The sequence below is a fragment of the Telopea speciosissima genome, chromosome 4, assembly GCF_018873765.1.
Source record: "Telopea speciosissima isolate NSW1024214 ecotype Mountain lineage chromosome 4, Tspe_v1, whole genome shotgun sequence".
NCBI lineage: Eukaryota > Viridiplantae > Streptophyta > Magnoliopsida > Proteales > Proteaceae > Telopea > Telopea speciosissima.
The window spans coordinates 10,263,045-10,283,722 of record NC_057919.1 but is presented as its reverse complement, the minus strand read 5'-3'; the positions used below and the strand labels follow the sequence as shown (position 1 = coordinate 10,283,722).

Here is a 20,678-nt window from a genome sequence, read left to right as displayed (position 1 = left end):
GGGGCCAAGTATTGAACATGAATTTGATTAATAAAACTTAGTTTTATGCTTGCTGCCTTTGTTGCTGTCTTTGCTCCATCGTGAGTGTGCATTGTGAGTAATATCAAGGTGAAGGGATTGGTGGATCTCCAATTGACTCCTTGCATCGTGAAGATCGAGAGGGCTGCTACTTATCTCCTTGCATCTTGTAGATCGGGAGACCCCATTGTTCATCTTCAAAGCTGCTGCCATTGAAGATCTCTTCAAATCCAGTAAGTTTGAATCTGAACTTTGTTTAAACCTTCTTCTTCTCACTCCTACCCTAACTAGGATTCCTCCATAACTTCAAATCTGTCCATTAGTTTCAAACCAAACTTTCAGCATATGTCCCTTACATCATTATTGACACTCGATCCAAGTTTCATCAAACCCCCACCACCCTAAACCCTAGAATCCCCTACTCCTACCTCCATTAGGAATTGTCTCCAATAACCTTATCTTGCTGTCCAACTCATCTAACCTACTTCCATTCACTCAAACATCATAAAACCTATACCATTAGACTTCCCTACACCTGCCTATCATTACCATAAAAGACAACCCTAACCTAAACCTAACTTAACCCTAATTTTGACCTAAAATTCAATTCTGCCCAAAATTGCAGAATTTCAAAACTCATCCAAATGCTAACCTTTTTATACCACAATAGCCCTCTAGACCTGCCCATTAATACCCTATAAACCCCTTTCTCAATATCTAACCCTAACCCTAGTTTTGCCCTAAATTAGTAAACCCTAACCCAATCGGCCAGCCCTTGTGTGTGACCCCATTACCCTGGCTCCTAGTGGGATTACTACTACCTAGGACTACATTAGTTAGACTGCTGCCTAGGAAGCTACATGCCGACTAGTGCACTATGGCTGAAACATTCTGGGAAGCTACGTGCCGACTAGTGCGATGTGGCTGAAAACATTTGATCAACGGAGTGCTCTCACCACTATTTTTGCGCATATGGCAGCTTGTCCCAATCTTTTCAATGAGGACTTGCTGTTTATAAATGGAAAATTGATTTTCATGTTTTCGTGGAAAGTATGCATGTGTAATATTTTATTGTCATGCATGCCTATGTATTTGTGGTTGTGCTTGGTTCCTACTTGCTGGGCTGTATAGCTCACCCCTCTAATCTTACAGATCGGTAGAAGAGATTAATTGACTTTTTTGGGAGGAATGGTGGAGGACAGGCAGATCGGCGGTGTTGCAGTTTCTTCCTAAAGTTCCTATTTGTTGTAGGGTTGAGACTTTATTTAGTTTTAATGTTTTGAGTAGCCGTTTAGCTGATATTTCCTCATTTCATGGGCTATCCTCTTTCCTCTTACTTTCATCTTTCATTTTTCATTTTTCATTTTTCATTTTCCATTCCTCACTTTTCGCATCCCATTTCTTCTTTTTATTCTGCATTCCTCTTACTTTCCTTTCTCTTTGTGAGGACCTCAGTTTTTCCCTACTTTGTTTTGAAAGGATCCATGTAGCCGACCCCATTTAGTTAGGATAAGGGTGAGTTGTTGTTTGTTTTGAGTAGCCGTTTAAGTAGAGGATGTTTTGATTTATTCAAGCTTTCCGCTAGACATTGGAATTTGGAATTTCGATTATGAGGATTTATGCATGGAAGGTTTGTGGTTTTTAATTAATGTGAATCTTTGGGATAATGGCTCAAGGAATGAGATCACCGATCTTAGACCTTATGGGTTTGGGTCGTGAAAAACGACTAAGGCAAGATCCGACCCAACACCAGGAATTTGAATCAAACCAATAAATTTCTATTTTCTAATATGAACAATTTTTTTCTCTCAATGACTTTTTTCTTCAAAAAATTTAAAAAAGAGTACAAAAGAAGTTTGCAATATGCCATAAGAACCACCTAATTGTAGAGGAATAGAATCCCAACAAAAATAAATAGCAGACTCATCTTACAGGAATTAGTGACCTTGGGCCCTTGGCCAGCATTTAAATCATGTATTCACATGGAGCTCACAGAACATGTGTGCCTAATTCCTCGATTAAATAAGATTTGATTCATATTTCAAAGATGTCATTTTAAATTTTTATACATATTTCCTTCTTGTGGCAACTTCATAATATTTTAAACATCAAGTTGAACTTTGAACCATTTTCCTTGCTTAATTAGGCTGAAATTTTACCAATGAGATGGGTGTGGAATCTCAATCACATGGACCTCCCCACAAAGGCAGATTCAAGGGCAATAGCCCCTCCCCAACCCTTGACATTTTATGTCCTCATATATATAAAAGGTTGACAAACTTCCTAGCCATGTAATGCAGGATTAGTTTGGTTTGGGTTGGTTTAATTTGGTTCATAATGGCTCAAACCAACTCATGTGGTTCAAGACTTGGTTAAGATCTGGTTATTCTACATACCAGATTTCGTGAAGTTATTTGGAGAAGTTTTTATGGCCTGCAGTTGTAGGTTTACTGAATTTCAAGAACCTTATCTTGTGGGGCCCTGCTTGCGGCTTCAAGATCTTCTCCATATTGTGGGTTATCTTAAGAAGTTTCTTTCCTTCTATTTTATTATTAATTAGAGCCTAGATGTTAGTCTTTATTCTAGTTTAGGACTTCTTTTTTTAGCAAGACGTTATCTTACTATTAGATTGCTATTTAGTGGCTGAGTGAAGATAAAATACCTTCCCAAGCAGGAATTAAGGGTCAGGTTTTTAGACAATAAAGGACTGCCAACTCAGCCAATTAGTTTTATTTTGTATTTTCTTTTATTTACTGCCTAATGAATATATTGTAAAGGTTCACAAGCCCCACGATTTTGAATGAATGGGAAATAGTTTGTTTTAAGAATTGAGGTTGTTGCCTCTATTTCCTTCCCACCCACCCCCCACGGATTGGAATTTCCTCTCCTTTCTCTCTCCTCTCTTTTCTAATAAAATTACTGTTCATATCACTGTTCACGGGTACTGTTCACAGCCCCGGAACAGCCCCTATCTTTCCTTTCTCCTCCTTTTATTCTCTCTCTCAAGCCCACCATAGCAGATCCTTCTTTTGATCTGCATCAGTTTGGTATCAAAGCCGAACCTGAAGAAGTTTTCCAGCATGCAGGTTGATGCTTATATTTACGATCTATTACTTAAACTCAAAGAAAGTGTGCATGCCCAAAGAGAGTATCAATGACAAGCCTCTGAAGAATTCAACCAAAAAATTGGAAATTATACTTGAAGTTCATCAACCACAAGTTGAAGGCCAGTTGGCCAAGGAAGTCCTTGATGATGAAGTTCCTCAAGATGAGCCTGTGATCAGAAAAGCAAAGGCTGTACCCAGTGAGCCTGTGATCAGAATCAAAGATAAATTGATTGATAAAATGATCGAAGATCAAGTGGTGCAAATCTGGGTTGGAATAACCCTTATTGGGTCGCTTGTGGGCCCACCCATACAAGGAAACACAAATCCAAAGTTAAGTGGCAAAACAGTAAATAAATCAATATTTACAAAGAGAGTGGCAATTCTGTTAATAGGTTGAAGTTCACAAGAGAGTGGCAAGGTTAATGGTAGGGGTACTCTTGGAATTAAAAACAAAAAAAGAGGGAGGACAATTAGGTCATTTAATTCAAAGGGTGTCAAATCATTGGAAGGAGGATGGTTGTCTTCTACTTCCAGACGAAACCAGAGGAGGAAAAAGGAATCGGCATGGTGGGGGGCAGAATAGGAGAAGGGAAAACCCTGAGATAAGATTTCAGAGTTGCAGAGGAGGGGAAAGAGTTCACACAATCACACTCTCACGGAGCAAAACCCAATAAACTTCGATTCAATTCATTGTCTCTGATGTTGGGTTACATGCAAGTATTTAAAGAAAGAAATAAAAAGACTCCTAGTTAGACTATGAAACTGAAACTAATCCCGCGAATGCAACTCAAACAAATAAAAGACAAAAATAAATAAACCACTAGATAACTAAAATAACTACTTCCAACCCTTGTTGGACCAAAATCCTGGGTTGGAACGGTTACGTTTGGGTTTGCGTCTCCAAAGCCTATCATGTTGGTCCAAACAGTCAAGTGATACTCCATCAATTCTCCTCCTCTGAAAAGAACTCGACTCTGTCAAGTTTGGAAAAGGACCAAGGAAGCCGTCTAAGTCAACACGCTGGAGGAAGAACAATGCCGCTACTTCTTTTAGTTTAATGTCAGAGAGTTCCTTAGCGGGAAGAAACCTCATGTTTTGTTGCCGTGCTTGAAAGAGTAGGCATTCGAATACCCACAATAGTATGCCTCCTCTTATCAAATAACCATGGTCGACCAAGAAGAATATGACACACTTTCAGAGGGAGGACGTCACACTGTATTGTATCCACGAATCCACCAATTGAGTAGGTGAGTAAACACTTATCTATAACCTTTAGATTAGTATAGTTCACCCATGCGACTTTATAGGGAGGTGGGTGTGACTCTATCTACAATTCCAACTTACGAACAGCGTCTTCCGAGACAACATTAGTGCAACTACCTCCAGCGATCACTAGACTACATAATTGATCATTGCACTTTATACGGGTCTGAAAGATACTACAGTGGCGCCAATATTCATTCTCAGTGACTTTGAGAGTGGCCAAAACAAGACAAAGAACATAACAAGTATGTCGCTCCTCATCACTGCCATTGTCGTTGACTTCACCTGGTTCACACTCTAGTGCTAAATCAAGTGTCTCAACACCAAGGCGGTCTTCTGGGCCACAACGTATAAAAAAATTATTGTCAATATAAGCTACCAAGCGATTGGGACACTGAGCACTAAAATGTCCATATCCTTTGCACGTGAAACACTAATGGGCAGCCTTTTGCATCACAAGAGGTCTGTCGAAACCATGCTAATGCGGAGAATATGGCCAGCTAGGGCGTGAAGATGGCATAGATGAACCAGTAGCTTGTGGTTTGGTGAATGCCTTTTCCTGGGGGGAAGACTGTTGTTGACTGTAATTATTACCCCTAGGAAAAGTGTGGAAAATTCCTTCGAGTGTAAGGCTGTTTCAAACTTTGTTCTACCTGATATGCAACCTGTACAGCATCTTCCATTGTAGGCAGTCGACTGGATGCAAGTGCAACACTAATTTGAGTGTGCAAACCATTGCAGAACTATGCCACCAATTCTTCTTCATCCCACTGAAAAATCAAATCGAGTGGCATAATAATAGAATTTGTCAACAAACTCCTCAACTGTTAGGTTTTCCTGTTTCAACTGTGCAAACCTAAGGTGCATGCGCTGCTTGTAGTCGGTAGGCAAGAATCACTTGTTCATGGCTTCACTCATTTCAGCCCAAGTAGTGACTAGACCAATAACTCAGGTTCGATTTTGTTGTTGTTGCTTGATCCATCAGACTCAAGCTGTACCTTTCAACTAGGCCTCTACAAACAAGACTTTTCTGGATTTAGTCAATCTGCACCATCTAAAAAAGGTCTCCAAACTGTGCATATCCAGTCAAGGTATTGTTTTGGATTGTTATCCCCATAAAAATAGAGGATGTCCAGTTTTGCTGCTCTTTCAGCTCCATAATCATCATATTGACCAACTTACGAGGGTGGTAGTGGTGGCGGTGGTCGAGTATTATGTGGTAGTGGTGTAAAATATGGTGGTGGCATATCATGAGATGGGTTCTATGGGACAAAGTTGGAAGAATCCCCAAACCGCATGGGACTCTTTCCTTTATCAGAAGCCACTAGCCAATCAATAGAAGCTTGCATGGTTGTCATCATGGTATGGAGGCAACTTACAGATGCAGTGAGGGTATCGACACATTCAATGAGAGTATCAATCTTTGGATCAGTCTTACCTTTATAAGAGCTGAGCTGCTGGAGAATCTCACTGTTGGGTACCATAGTTAAGATAAGCAAGAGTGCACTTAAAGAGTAATGGCAAAACAATAATTAAATAGAAGCTTGGGAGAGAATGCCACAACTATAAATAATGAAATCCAAGAAAACAAATAGCAATGGGATAACATGTATGGTCGGGAGGGTACTCTTGGGATAACAAATAAAAATTTTTAAAAGAATAAAGGCTACCGACAGGGGTAATATAGGGAATAACAAAATAAAAAAGCAAATATAAGTTGTGTAAAGACTGGGGCAAGATGGGAAAAGTGGGATTAAAATATAAAAGACTTATCGCTAAATTGAGGAGTCGTAGTGGTATTCTCCCAGCAAATAATGGAGAATGGAGGAATTAAACTTCAAGGAGGAGTTCTACCGTGCGGGAAACCTGCGACTTAGGAGTGTTAGTATAGAACTAGTGAGGCAACACACCGAGGAAGCCACTGGAAGGAAGATGTGCCAAAGTCGACCTCTGGCAAGCAAGGTTAATGCAAGAGATGGAGTTTGATAAGCCGTTGGAATCAGGTATAGCTTCTCTACGGTTTAGGATGGGAATTTGGGAATGGGTCTTATATGGCTTTAATATGCAGGTCTAGGGTGCTTTTATGGCATATAAATAATAGGACTTGGGAAGGTTTTAAAATTCTGCAATTCAGGACAGAATTGAGTTGCAGGTTTTGGGTTTTAATGGAGTGGAGGAATGGCGGGGATAGAGTGGGAGTTATGAGCTGGGTTTAGGATCGAGTGTAGGGAGTGGGGGTTGTATACTGGAAGTTTGGTTTGAAACTGATGCACAGATCTGAAGTTATGAGGGAGTCCTAGTTAAGGTATGAGTTGCAGGTTTAATGGAGGTTAGGGTTTGATGGATGGAGGGGAAGGATATATGCAGGAAACTAAAATTACTTACTGGTTTGATCTCCTTCAAAGGCAGCAGCAGCAGCTTGAAGAAGCTCGATTGAAGAAGAAGAAGAACCTCCCGGTACTGGACAGACGCAAGGAGTCGCAAGAGTCCACCCACCCTACCCACCTTGAGATCCACAAGGATATACTCACAAAGAGCAGCAGCAATGGCAGCAAGCATAAAGCTAATTTTTATTAATCAAATTCGTGTTCAAGGCTTTGCCTCCTTACAACCTTATATAAAAGACTCAAAATTAGACTTCTACTCTAAAAAGAAAAGGCCTAACCCTATCCCTAACCTATTAGGTAACTTAAACTAACTAGGAAACTAAAATACTAAAGGAAATAGACTCAAAACATGGCTGGACTTATAGAGTCCTAATCCAGCCCAACTTACATCACATGACCACTTAACCAAGTCACATGATCACTTAAATTGAACCAATTGGATGCAAACAATTTGAACCGGTTCAATTAAAAAACATAAAAATAAACTAAGTATTGGGCTAATCCCGTATGCAACCTATATACCCCTAGTTTAGGCTCATTAAAGTGGCCTATTACATAGAAAACCCTTGGGATCAAAGGCCCAACATATATATATTCCACCCCTAGACTTATTCCTAATAAAAGAAGCCCAATTTGGTGATAATTCTGCATCAGGTGGGAAGGTTTGATCGGTTCACAAGGGGAATGGAAGGCAGGGGGGATATGCTAAGGGGAATCAGGAAGGATGGGGCTGGGTTTCAGTGGGCGGTGGGTTGGGGTTAGGGTTTCAATGGGAGATGGGAGAGATGGCTTGCAGCGATAGAGCCCTAGGCAAGAGGAGGGGGTCGATCAAAGGTTCAATCGAGTTTTCAGAGGAGAAAGGGGGGAATGTAGGGCTGGGGTGGGGAGAGTTTTTTTTCTTTAGTTCCCTGTTACAACGGGGGAAGGAAGGGAGAGATGGTTTCCTGCTGAGGTTGGGAGGGGTTGTGGTGATGGTGTTGTGGGAATCACAGGGATGAGAAGAAGAACAGAAAGAAAAGGGGAGAGAGATCACAAGGCAAGGAAGAGAGGGATCTTTGGGCTCAGATACCAAATTGGTGGGGGGCAGGATAGGAGAAGGGAAAACCCTGAGATAGGATTTCAGAGTTGCAGTGGAGGGGAAAGAGTACACACAATCACACTCTCACGGAGCAAAACCAATAAACTTCTATTCAATTCACTATCTCCAATGTACATGCAAGTATTTAAAGAGAGAAATAACAAGACTCGTAGTTAGACACTATGAAACTGAAATTAATCCTAGGTACATAGTTGTCATGGCGTCGCCATGGCGTCCTAGCGCTGGAGAAGTGTGCATATCGACCAACGCCATGGCATCCCTGTTTCCCTAAATCTCCTATTTTAGCCTTGGTTTCTGAGTTTTTCTTTCTGGGCGGTACTACCAGATTCTGGAAAGCCATCATAGGATCCTTACACACACATCGACTGGTTCTGAGATTTGATCCATAAGTTCTTTTCTCTTGGGCGATCCATTACTGGAAGTTTCATATCCAGAAGTCTCTCTTTCTATGAGATTCAAATTTTCGAAGTAACCTGCAACTAAGACATCCGCCAGATCTGATTTCAGATCTCACCATTCGGTTGCCAACAGAATTTTGGGGCTATTTCTCGTTGGGATCAGCAGACCTTGGCGCTATGATTTTGTTTCAGAAATTGCAGGGAGAATCGCCTTCATAAGGAGGAGTTTCCTCTGCTGGAACTACTCCAGTTCACCGCCTCTCTTTCTATTGTGTTATTGCAAGGTTGAAGACATATTAAGTCTTTAAAATTGCAAGTAAGGACAACTTATATTATTTATATAAAACCCCCTATATTCTCTATTGCTATTCTGTTTAGTCCATTCAGTTTTCTCTTTAACTCCATTAAATTACAGTTCTGCCACTCCTTTACAACTTCAGATTAATTACAATTCTGCCATTGCTCTTATAAATCTTGATTTATCTATTAGTTTGTCATTCAACTTTGCTATTCAACTTTGGATTTAATTACAATTCTGCCATGGTCGACATGATCGCCATGGCGTTGCCATGGCGGGCAACGTGTCGATATATCAATCAGACACCCCTCCGCCAACTTGGATCGCCGTGACGCCGTGACAACTATGCCTACGTATGCAACTCAAACAAATAAAAGACGGAAATAAATAAACTACTAGATAACTAAAATAACTACTTACAACCCTTGTAGACCAAAATCCCAGGTTGGACCGGTTCCATCTGGGTTTGGGTCTCCAAAGCCTATCATGCTGGTCCAACCAGTCGAATGATATTGCATCACGGCATGTATCGAATGAAGTCCTTCATTCCAGCATCAACCGACTTGAAACTTCATATGGTACCCCAGTTCACGGCTCTCATGAATGCAAGTAAGAACTCCAACAGATTGCAGTGGTGAAGTATTTAGTCTGCAACTCACCTCAGCAGAAGAGCAGAAATCAGATTTGAAATCTGATGTACGGTTCTCATCTCAGATGGTGTTTCAACCTCAAACTCTACAATATAGGACACTCTAGAGTGATGATAACTACCCAAAATATGGGAAAACAGATGCGTGACACGGGAGATTAGGTCCAAGTTATGGGTGGAAATGATTACCGCTAGAACAGGGTACTCCCAAGTAAGAGGAAAAACAGAATGTAACGAAAATAGAGGAGAAAAGAAGAATGGAGAAGGATTAAAAGAAGATACCTGAGAAGAGAAAGGAAAGATGATAGACGCACAGTTGGCCAAAAAGTCCCCCAACAAACCACACACAAGTAAATGAAATCCAATTTACTTTTCAATTCATTCTAATCTCCTCCTACCTTATTAAATTGACAATATAAAGAAAAAGAAAAACATATTAATGGAAACCAACTCAAAGAAGAAACTAACAAACTAAGCCATATCTAAGAAAAGGAAACTACCAAAGTAATCCCTACATAATATACCCACCCATATTTTTATTTTTTTTTTTTAAAAAAAACCCTTAAAGATTACCGGAGATTTTACATAAATCCAGTTGAAGCGATAAAAGATTTTTTGGACGAGCAACGGGCAAACTTAGAAGAGGGGCTGGATCCCATCGAAACTTTCAATTCTCACAGGATCGAGAAGAAGTTGAGTTATTAATTCATCTTTGAAAGATTTGTCAAAAAAGAAGGGTGCCTCTTTCTTTGCAAAAAAAATATTGACTTTTCAGTACGATATCGTTTGACCCTTTTCCTTTTTGAATCTCCATATAGAACTACGTTACCTCATACTCCCCCGTCATTCATTAAGTTGGAGGAATCCATAGGAGGCCCGCCCGTTATGCATTGCATGATAGAACCTTTCTTTGTACGACTTCTCTTTTGCCTCAGGTCGAATGAGGGAGATAAATCAAACAAATCAATAGGCCATGAATGAAGTAGTGGCTGCCAGACCAGAAAACTGGTTTACGAGGACTGGTTCTTGGTTTAGGCCTTAGTTAGTAAATACACGTACCCAAACGTTTGATTCAAAAAAAACTATTTAACCATATATATCCATATATCCATATATATGGTAAAAATGCATATTTTATGTGGTACCGTAATACCCGTATAAATACGTATTAAACTCATATAATACTTTTTACTTAAAAGCTTGTGTATGTAAAAAAAAAATCAAAACTAAAAAGAAAAACACAGAAAAAAACCCTCATAAGTCACAAGTTCACAACTCGCAAAAAGGAAAAAACAGCTCTTGTCTTCGAATCCTAGCCGCCGTCAGCCCCATTCATCTTCTTCGTCTCCATTCCCATTTTAGTTCAACGGCGGCACGCGAGACTTCCTATAAGGCTCAATATCTCCTGCCCCCTTCCTATTCTCCTTCTCCGTTCACAGTTAATTGCAGCGGGACGATTGCAGCGGCGGACAAGCATTGTTCCTTTTCTTCTTCTCCGTCTCCGTTCGCTGAACGGTTGCAGCAGCAATTCCAGTGGCAGGAACACTCCATCTGAGCTCTCTCGTCTCCATCTCTATTCGGCCAGCAAGTCTTTCTTCTCCGTCTCCATTGGAAGTCATTTCTCAGACTATTTCAAGGTATAGGGAAGCACAGGGTTGTTCATCAGAAATAATTAATCGAACTCATCTATTATTTACAGATAAATCTCTCTAAAGGGTTTTGTTTCTATATCAGAATGGTTTTGAATTCTCTTTGTTTGATCAGATTTTAGAGTATACATGATCTTATTTTATGGAGTCCACTTAGTTTTGCACTTTTCGTAGCATGGACATCTAGTCCAAAGGAATAAATCTTGGCATTGATTTGATGGTTCTACGAGTACTATTGCTAGAGCCATTGCCAAGGAATGAATAATCCTTGTGAGAATACAGCATGGGTCAATGAAATGAGAACCTCTGTATAGATTAAAAACTAATCCTGAATCATATACATCCTGGTGAACATCAGCATGGCAATCCAAGTGAGGATACAGCATGCGTTAATCGAATTGAGGACTGTAGACTATCACATGACCTTCCACTTATGTAGAATGGTTGAATGGATACTTCTGAAATTTAATCATGAGCTTCTGCAGATCCAACTGATTACTCATTACACCAGCCCATGTTATCTGTAACAAATTGAAATAGTTTATGTAATCTTGGAAGGTTACTTATGCTGCTATTCCTTATCGGTTACTTGTGCTGCAATTCTTTATTGGCTACTTGCTGTTATACTAGTCTTTCCATTTACCTACAAAGATGTGGGTTGAAAAGAACTGAAAGTGGATATTGTTCATTTATTTTATTGCTGGAATTGTTCAACATCAACTGTTTTAACTTTTATCTCGCATTGAAAATTTTAGTATATTTTGTTGGATTGTCATGTTGGAGATTGACGTATTGTTTTGAGTTTTTTTTTTTCCTACTCTATATTTTGTTGTTTTGATCATTTATATTTATGGTTAGGTATTATAGAATGTTCATTTTCTTATATTCATTTATTTATTAGGACACTAGGAAAATATGATTAGACAAAGAAATGAAATCATTATCTATATGCTATTATTTTGTTTATCTGACATAGTGAATATATGCCCGTATTTTTGCTTACAGAGCAGCAGTATTAAACACGTACAGTATCATTGTCGTACGTGTTTTATTACTCCGGATTTTTTAAAAGTAATATTACGGTCAAACCCGTTTAATTGCCGTATATATCCGTCCCCATTTTATTGCCGTTCCTGAACTTACTAAGGTTTAGGCATCCAAAGTGGATCATGTCTGTCCAGCCAGGCTAGAACATTGCATCATCAAGGGCCTTCTACAAAAAAGTCTGTTGAAGCGGAAACAATCATGATCGACCTTCAGAGATCAGACAAGTTGAATTTGTTCTGCTGCAATAGAATGCAGGAATGGTTTGGTTCGGTTCATATGGCTCAAACCAAATCTTGCAGTTCAAGACTTGGTTCAGATCTGGTTTTTCCATATACTAGATTTCTTTTGGAGTTATTTGGAGAGGTTTTTATGGCCTGCGGTTGTAGGTTTCCTGAATTGCAAGAACCTTGTCTTGTAGGGGCCAGTTTGAACAGCTTGAGGCTTCAAGATCTCCTCCATACCATGGGTTATCTTAAGAAGTTTCTTTCCTTATATTTTATTGTTAATTAGAGTCTAGATGTTAGCCTGTATTCCAGTTTAGGACTACTCCTTTTTTTAGCAAGAGGTTACCTTATTTATTAGGTTACTATTTGGCGGTTGAGTGAAGATAAATATCTTCCAAAGCAGGAATTAAAAGTCAGTTTTTCAGTCAATAAAGGACTGCCAACTCAGCCAATTAGTATTATTTTTTGTTTTCTTTTATCGACTGCCTCATAAATATATTGTAAAGGCTCACAAGCCCTACGATTTTGAATGAATGGGAAATACTTTGTTTTGAGAATTGAGGTTGTCGCCTCTATTTCCTTCCACCCCCCACGACTTGGAATTTCCTCTCCTTTCTCTCTCTTCTTTCCTCTCTTTTCTTATAATAAAATTAATGTTCACGTCACTGTTCACGAGTACTGTTCACAGCCCCGGAACAGCCCCCTATCTTCCCTTCTTCTCCTTTTATTCTCTCTCTAAAGCCTCATAGCAGATCCTTCTTTTGATCTGCATCGCCATGATTCCTTTCTCCCCACTTGACTCAAATTCAATCAAATACTTCCCAATATATACCTATGGTACTCTGACCACTATTGTGCATGTACGAATTAAGCCGTAAGTTCAGACAAACATCAGTAAATATTGCTCAATGGAATTCAACTAAGCCTTATCCCAACTACCCGGTGTCAATTAATAACAAGCATGTTCCGCCATTCCACTTTGTCCAGGCACTGTCCTTCGTTTAATTTGAAAGACTCATGCTTTTGTTCATGACTTCAACAAATCAAATAGAGCCGCTTGCCCTTGTACCACTCTTCATTTCATCCACCCTGCTCTAATTCTTATGGTGACAACTTCTTCAATCTCTCCCTCATCATGAATAAACCAAGAAACCAAAAATTTCATAAAAATCATACACCATTTCCCCCCCCCCCACCCCCAAACAAAAGCTTGCATTGATACCAGAAGCCACCAAAGGACCTAATTTCAGGAGGCAAAGCTGCCTAGATTATAGAGGGTTCAAGACACAGTCACATAGGCAAACTTTTTATTAAAATTAGTAATAGTAATAACAGAACATTCATATAGCATTATTTAGAAAAATATATATATAGAAAAACTTTACCTAAAAAGGTTTAAGGAAAAAACAAATGAGGCGCATAATTTGACGGTGGAAATTTAGCAAGTGCTCGTCCACTAATTGCAAAATGCTACAATTCAGTGCAAAGAATGAAGTATAAAATTCTGATGGAGTTTCATCCACTAAAGTGAAACTATGTCCTTTAACCTCATTCTAAGCATGATGAAATGGTAGGGGGAAAAAGGAAATAATTTCAAAATAGGGTAAAAGAAAAATGAATTGAATCTGAATGTAATCAAATTCAATTGAATATGCACCTACAAGATCTCAAATTTAGTCAGAGTACAGTGACATCTAATGTATCTGACCCAAGATTCTTTCTCACCCACCACCTTTTTCTTCTCTTTCTTATAGAGAAGGGAAGCATATCACTCTTGTTGTTTTCAGAAATTAATCTATAAATAAGAAGATAAAAATTAAACTGTAACAGTATATCTGCAAGGTGGACTCTCCTTATCTGATCAAATTTTGAATCATCTCACTTGAAGAATTGTTCAGATAAGCCTCGAGAAATACAAATTCAAAAGTTGTATCCATAAGCCAGAAACAAGGATGCAATGCATTAGGACTATCTGGCGTTCTCAAGGTTCAGTGAGATCAGAGACTCCAGTGCTAGGCAGGAAACTGAACAACTTGAAGGCAAATTCGTTTGTTAACCTACTAGAAAGTCCTTAACAGAGCTACCATTTCTTTTTTTCTCCCCCTCCCCCTCCCCCTTTTTTTTAAAAAAAAAGAAGAAGAGAGAGAGCTATCATTTTGGAAGATAGAAAACAGAATAACCTGAGTTTTAGAAGGCTCAGAGGCTCCTTCACAGTCAAAATGAGGTCATTTGGAATTTAGAAATACCTGAATCCCCCTCACCAAGGAAGCCAGGTAAAAGGGTTCCTACCAAGGTCCAATATTTTGTTTGGACTGCAGCAAGAAAGACAATGCTAACCTAGACCACCTGATTCCTATTGCCAAAGGTGCGCATATTCTGCCTGGACACTGGCAAGTCTGTTAGCATCCTAACATATTCATCTGTCCATGAAGCAAGGATGGACCTCCTTAGATGTTGGCATCATTCGGTCAAAGCCTCTATTTACAATGTCTTTTGAAATGCTTGAAACAAATAAGATTCAACAGTAGGGAAAACAAGATTTTGGAATTTACCACCAGAAGCTACATTGTGCGTCTTTCAAACAGTGTTTTTGAAGGACAAATAAAATGAATCAATGAACCCTTGAATCGGATTACAAGAATAGCAAAGGAACTGGATTTCTGGCACCTGGAAAGCGTCAAGTTCAGTATCATATGGAGTTTTAGTTCCGACCTATTAAGGCAAGCTTGCCTTGACAATTCCACTTAATATCTGCCACATGGATGTCTCCCCAGGTCAAATCAACCGTTGAATGGGAAGCAACCCCCACCTTCCTAAGAAAATGGTCAAGTGTCAAGTTTCAACTCCCATCTCCAGTGTATGGCCCATCATGTTAAATCCTACATTTGTACTCCTAAGGGTTGAACTGAAGGCTGAAATTCAAACCAATTTCCAAAGCCTTATATCTCTTCATCAGATTTGGTTTATACTATCTACACTGCTAAATGGTGGCATGGACAACATGTGTGCAAAATTTGAGCCCAAGGGAGCTCCCACCTGGCAGGTATTTGGGCTTCATCAAGGCAAGCAACATATAAGACTTATTAAGTTTGCTCGTCAGCTTGGAAGCAAAGGCACGTTAATTAGAAAAGAAAGAAAAAAAAAAAAAGTTTCAGTCAGTGGGGGGTGGGAGGGAAGGAAGGAAGGGAAGAATAATTAAGTTTGCTCGTCTGCTGTGAAGTTCCCCCACAACATAAAAAAAATTTGGATCACCATATAGTACGTCTTGGGTACTTTTGATCCCTTAATGCTACACAAAGTCTGCAAGTAATAGATTTTCTTATACACTGGATGAAGAAAGTGGAAGGGAGTCTAAAACTTACAAGTCCAAAAGAAAATAGCTCCACCATTCATTACTTTTTTTAATAAATATCATCATTCATGATTATAGATTCTTTTTTTTTTTTTTTTTTTTTTTTGGGGGGGGGGTTTGGGGGGAGGTAGAATTCATGACTATAGATTCACATCAACCATAAATTCAACTATGTTGAAGCTTAGACACTCCCATAAACAAGGAAACACATCAAAGAAAACTACGGCAAAGATAATAAGTTAGATAAATATGAATGAATGATCATGTTTCAAAAAAAATTATATAAAAATAAGCATTCATCTTTAAAGGGGGAAAATGTATACACGAAAATTTAGAAAAGTTCCTTTGCACTACATGTATTTTCTATTCGGTGCAAGTGAAAAAGTAATAAAGTATGATTCTCTTATGACATTAAAAAATTTTCCGAAGTTTAGAGATGCAAAGAGATCACAAAACAACGGAATCCAACTTCAAACCAAGAGAGCAAACAGTCATTTTATATACACAAATATATTGCATCAAATTTTAGAGATTCAGGCCAGATTTCTATAAGTATCTAGGCCAAATAGAAGGAAAAGGAAGTGATGTAGCCAAGGCAATCCTAGATTCTAGTCAAGGAATAAAAGGTCAGATCAGCTGCTCCACAGGACCAAATCTGAACTATTTCCTGATAAAATAGGGTTGAAAAAGGCTTGCTGATTTCCTTGTTTCAGTAGCTTGACTTGGAGAAAGAAAGAGACAACAGATAGGAGCTGTTATGGGACTGTGAACAGTACCCATGAACAGTAACTGAAGAAAAGGATGAGAGAGAAGAGAGAGATAAGGGAGAAGTGAGGGAAAAGATGAAGCATTCTTGACTACACAATTCAAATCCAAATTCTGTATTCCATTTCATTAACCAATAACCATCATCATGGGTGGGTGGTTACATATATTTTAAAAAACAAAAAACAAAAGAAACACTCCTAAATTTAAAACTCTTAGGTAGCTAGACTAACTAAACTAAAAAAGGCTCTCAAATACTTAACTAATTAGAATTTTGAAGCCTAAGTCTTCTAGATAACTTGGGCCCCACACAACTAGCCAAAAGAGGACTCTTTAATGACTAAACTAAAGCCAATTACATTACCTAATGGACCCCCTTACCGATTAAATACCTATTTTCGCACACCCTTTTAGACCCCCCCCCCCCCAAAAAAAAAACTTTTGGGCCTAATAGTCCAGCACATTACAAATAAAACCCAAAAAATTAAAAGCCCATACCCTATAGATATCAAAATAAGACCAATTTTTGGATGGAGCCTGCATCAGGAAGACCCCAAAAAAATGCTTGAGAGAGGAATATCTGGAATTCTCATGGAAAAAATAAGCTACAAGAGGAGATGACACTCGAGAACTCCCTACCTCAACAAACAAACCAATCATCAAATCAACCAAACACTTAGTAAATGTCCTTTAGAATACAATTAAAAAAAAAAAGGTGTACCCAGTGCACGAGGCTCCCGCCACTGAGGGATCTGTGGAGGGTCGTAATGTACGCAGCCTTACCCCCCTGCTTTTGCAGAGAGGCTGTTTCCAGCTTTAGAATACAACTAACAAGAATATAAATTCATGAATACTTCCTAGCCATGGTGCCACGCCCTCTAATTAAAACCCAAGAACTTAAGGCATACTAAAACAACTTTCCCAACTAAAATATTTTTTGAATCACAAATATGGGAGGATAGAAACTCTTTAAATTTATCATTGTACTTAAAAGAGAAAATTTTGCTTCCCAGATTTTAATTACACTTGGGCCTGTTTTTTCTAGAAGGATGAGATGTCCATAACAGCAAAATGTGATGGGCCTCGGCATCCAATATTTAAAATTGACTACAGTATCTCATTCTGACTGGTGGATTTTCATGACCAGGCAAAAGAATCACTAGAACAGTCATAATAATTGAGAGAGTAGATAACAATAAAAGATAGGTAGAGAGCTTCATGGTGTTGCCAAGAGAATATATTCTTGGCAAGTCAAGACTAAAATTTCTCGCACCACTAACAAATATTAAAAAAAAGGCAAGGAATTTACCATTTCGCAAGCATGCATGCAAAACAAAGACCATTATAATAATTTTGCCCCTAAATGGGTGGAATAACATACTAGGGTAAGGTAAATCTAACAGAAACCAGAAAATTTCTACTAAATCAGTTTACATGGGCCAAAATATGAATGTCATGTTTCTATTACTTCGATAAATTACTCAAATTTCTAAGAATCACCATATAGCTTTGATGCTCAATAAAACCTCATTCCAGTGTGAATATTAGAATTATTGACACGTCTCAAAAAAAAAATGATTATAATCAAAACATAAGTATACAGTGCACTCAACCCATTAAACCTTATTTAAGTTGCTTGTGCACCTGCGGAGATAATTTCATGTGTTAACACAAACAAGCAGGGTATTCTTGCATGTTTAATCATGAAAAGCAAAACCAAGAAAAGAAAGGGTCCATTTGTCCCCAAACAACTCACTCGGTTGAAGCCGGCTATTAAAGAAACAGAAACCCAACCCTGTTCATCCATATTTTGTCGCAAGAAAATATCTTTACATAAGTTCTCGGAACTGCAACAATAAGCAAATTGGTGCATTGTATGCTCAGTACCCAAAAAGCTACAGAACACACGTGTAGGGGGGAGAGAGCTTCAATAAACAAGATTACCACTTAAAACAGACCAAGAATCACAAATACCTGAAATAATAATCTATTTGTTTCACTAGAACGGCACGCAACTGAGGATCTGGTGCAGGGAAAAATATTGCAGGAGGTGGCACATGAGCAATAAATGGCACACCCCTGAGAGAATCCGGATGCGGCGCAGGAACATAATATACTGGAGATGTCATGTCTGAATGAAACCGAGATATTATCAGCAAATCACGCCACAGATAAACATATATAACTATAACTGCATTACAATTTCAACTTACCAGGGAAACCCATTGGATTCCCAAACGGTCGAACTGGCGGGGGACTAACAAATGGGGCAGAACTAGGCGACGGAGGTCTTATGAAGGCCGCCCTTGGAACAACTCCCTGGTGCTGCACGTGGACATCTCTACCGTTAAAACTTCGATGAGGATTCCACTCATAGTTCCCACGATCTTGGTCTCGCCTGCCTCCAAAGTTGTTGTTGTTATGGTAAGGACCATCTCCACGAAGATGGGGTCCCCCATTGCCCCTCCTGAATGAACTACGCTGAGGGTGATCGGGCTGTGAACCAAAACCTCCTCCCCTAGGTCCAGTTTCCCAATTATTACTATTCTTGTGCGGGGGTTCTCTTGGAGAAGAATCTGGAATCACTATCGCCAATCTACCAGAGTTGTTCGGAGGCATTTCTACAGGTTGTGGCGGCGGTGGTGGTGGTGGCGGCTGAGTAAAGCCGCCATTAGCCGGCCCACCCCCACCACCGCCACGTTTCATTGATTTCTGACGGGCAGGAAATGCATGGTTTGGAGCCGAATTAGGGTTTGCATTATTAGTAGATTGTTTTTGCGGAGAAGATGCAATGACAGGTACCTAATGCAAACAGAAGAGATGCAAAGACATGCATGCAGACATAAATAACAATGGTAAACAGGGAATTCAAATATTAAATCTATGGAAAAGAAGGAAATCAAACCTGAGAGATTGCAGCGGATCCATCAGAGAGAGCCTTCAATGAATCGGATGATGATTTTGGGGAAGCCCTCGTAGACTCGGAGAGAGCAGGCCAAGAGACAGCTCCCATAACAGGACCAATATCGACTACGCCATTGGAAGGCTTATTCCAGGCAGGTTTCTTAGTCCTAGCAGCATTGTTGTTATCCGACTGAACCTCCAATCCAGAATTTTCAGGAGAAGACTTCGCCGGGGAGCAATCAGGGGTTTGCTCCGGTGTAGAAGTCGCCAACGGAGACATAGGAGAAGAAGGAGCAGCAGGGACAGCTTCCGATTCACCCCGAACAACATGTGCCCATGGCGATGATAGATTCCTTCGACGGATTTGTTGGGGACTATTTTGGCCATCCCCAGATAGCCCAGATGAACGAGGAGAGTGATTACTAGAAGCAGAATCCGCAGTTGTAGCCATCGAAAACAAAGATAATGGTTTTTTCTTTTTTCTTCCCCCAAATTGCAGCGATTGAACAATGGATTAACGAACGAAGAACTGAAGAAAATAAAAAAGATTCAATAAACAAAATTTTGAGATGGAGAAGAAATGGGGATTAAAAGGCAAGAGGGGGTTTAGATTTCTCTCAACAATGCATGTTGATCCAAATATTGGTGGCACGGATCTCTCCGAGGATCCGATCACGCGCGTGACAGCACGAGCAGCGGTCGAGACGAGGGATCTCTCTCACAGCCTGCGCTCTCCTCCTATTCTTAACTTCCTTGCACAGCTCTCAGAAGACTCCTTCGGTCTCAAGGTTTTTGATATTAAATTTCTCTGAAATGCCCCTTATTTTCATTCTTTTACGAGTCGTCTCTTATTTTACACATTTACGTTTTTACCCTCGACGGTAATACCCCACCGGCCCACCCCCATGATGCCACAGTCACTTGTCACTCTCTATAATGCCCCCAGGCCTTTTCATTCTTTTGTTACAGTTACCGTTTTACCCTCGACTGTAATTCCCTCTAAACAACTGAAGAGGAGCCACAAAACTTTTCCATTCCTTGTCCACTACTGCGTCTAGAAACCTTCGTTGCTCGGTCCGCTCACGGATGAACCAGTAAAAACTGAGTTAGCACAAGAGTCGATGTGACTCCAACCGAGTTAACACAAGAGTCGATGTGACTCCAACCAAGGACTCTCCGTTGCCTAAGTCAGGTCTCCAAAACAGCAGCAGTTCAACTTCCTAAAAAAGTAATCTAGTGTTTAAGCTTCATACCTAGGTATTTATAGAGCAATAAAGGACGATGGTGAAGAGTCCTCATATGGCAAGGGTCCTATTTTTTGTAGGAGTCCTCTGAGCAAAGTGATAATGGGAGGATGACTCTACGGTTGATAAGAGACCCTATTTGAGTGTGACACGATCTCGTCAACGAATAACGGTCTGATTTGATTGACTCAGCTAATCCCGAGAATTGACTTGTTGTCCGACTATGGAGGACTTGGCATGTCTGTCGACTGTGGAGGACTCGGCATGTCTGCCG

The 20,678-nt window shown here is 39.7% G+C and overlaps 1 protein-coding gene across 1 annotated transcript in view; it reads right to left on the bottom strand.

Moving 5' to 3' along the window:
• LOC122658682 (la-related protein 1C) overlaps positions 1–19,959 on the bottom strand; it is a 31,899-nt gene extending 11,940 nt beyond the window's left edge. Inside the window, exons 1-4 of the mRNA XM_043853737.1 lie at positions 19,162–19,959; positions 18,470–19,058; positions 18,231–18,387; positions 18,013–18,103 (exon numbers count right to left, since the gene is read on the bottom strand). Coding sequence (XP_043709672.1) covers positions 18,013–18,103; positions 18,231–18,387; positions 18,470–19,058; positions 19,162–19,611 — 1,287 coding nt within the window. The 5' untranslated portion in view covers positions 19,612–19,959. The remainder of the gene's footprint in view (positions 1–18,012; positions 18,104–18,230; positions 18,388–18,469; positions 19,059–19,161) is intronic.
• Positions 19,960–20,678: the final 719 nt, after the last annotated feature.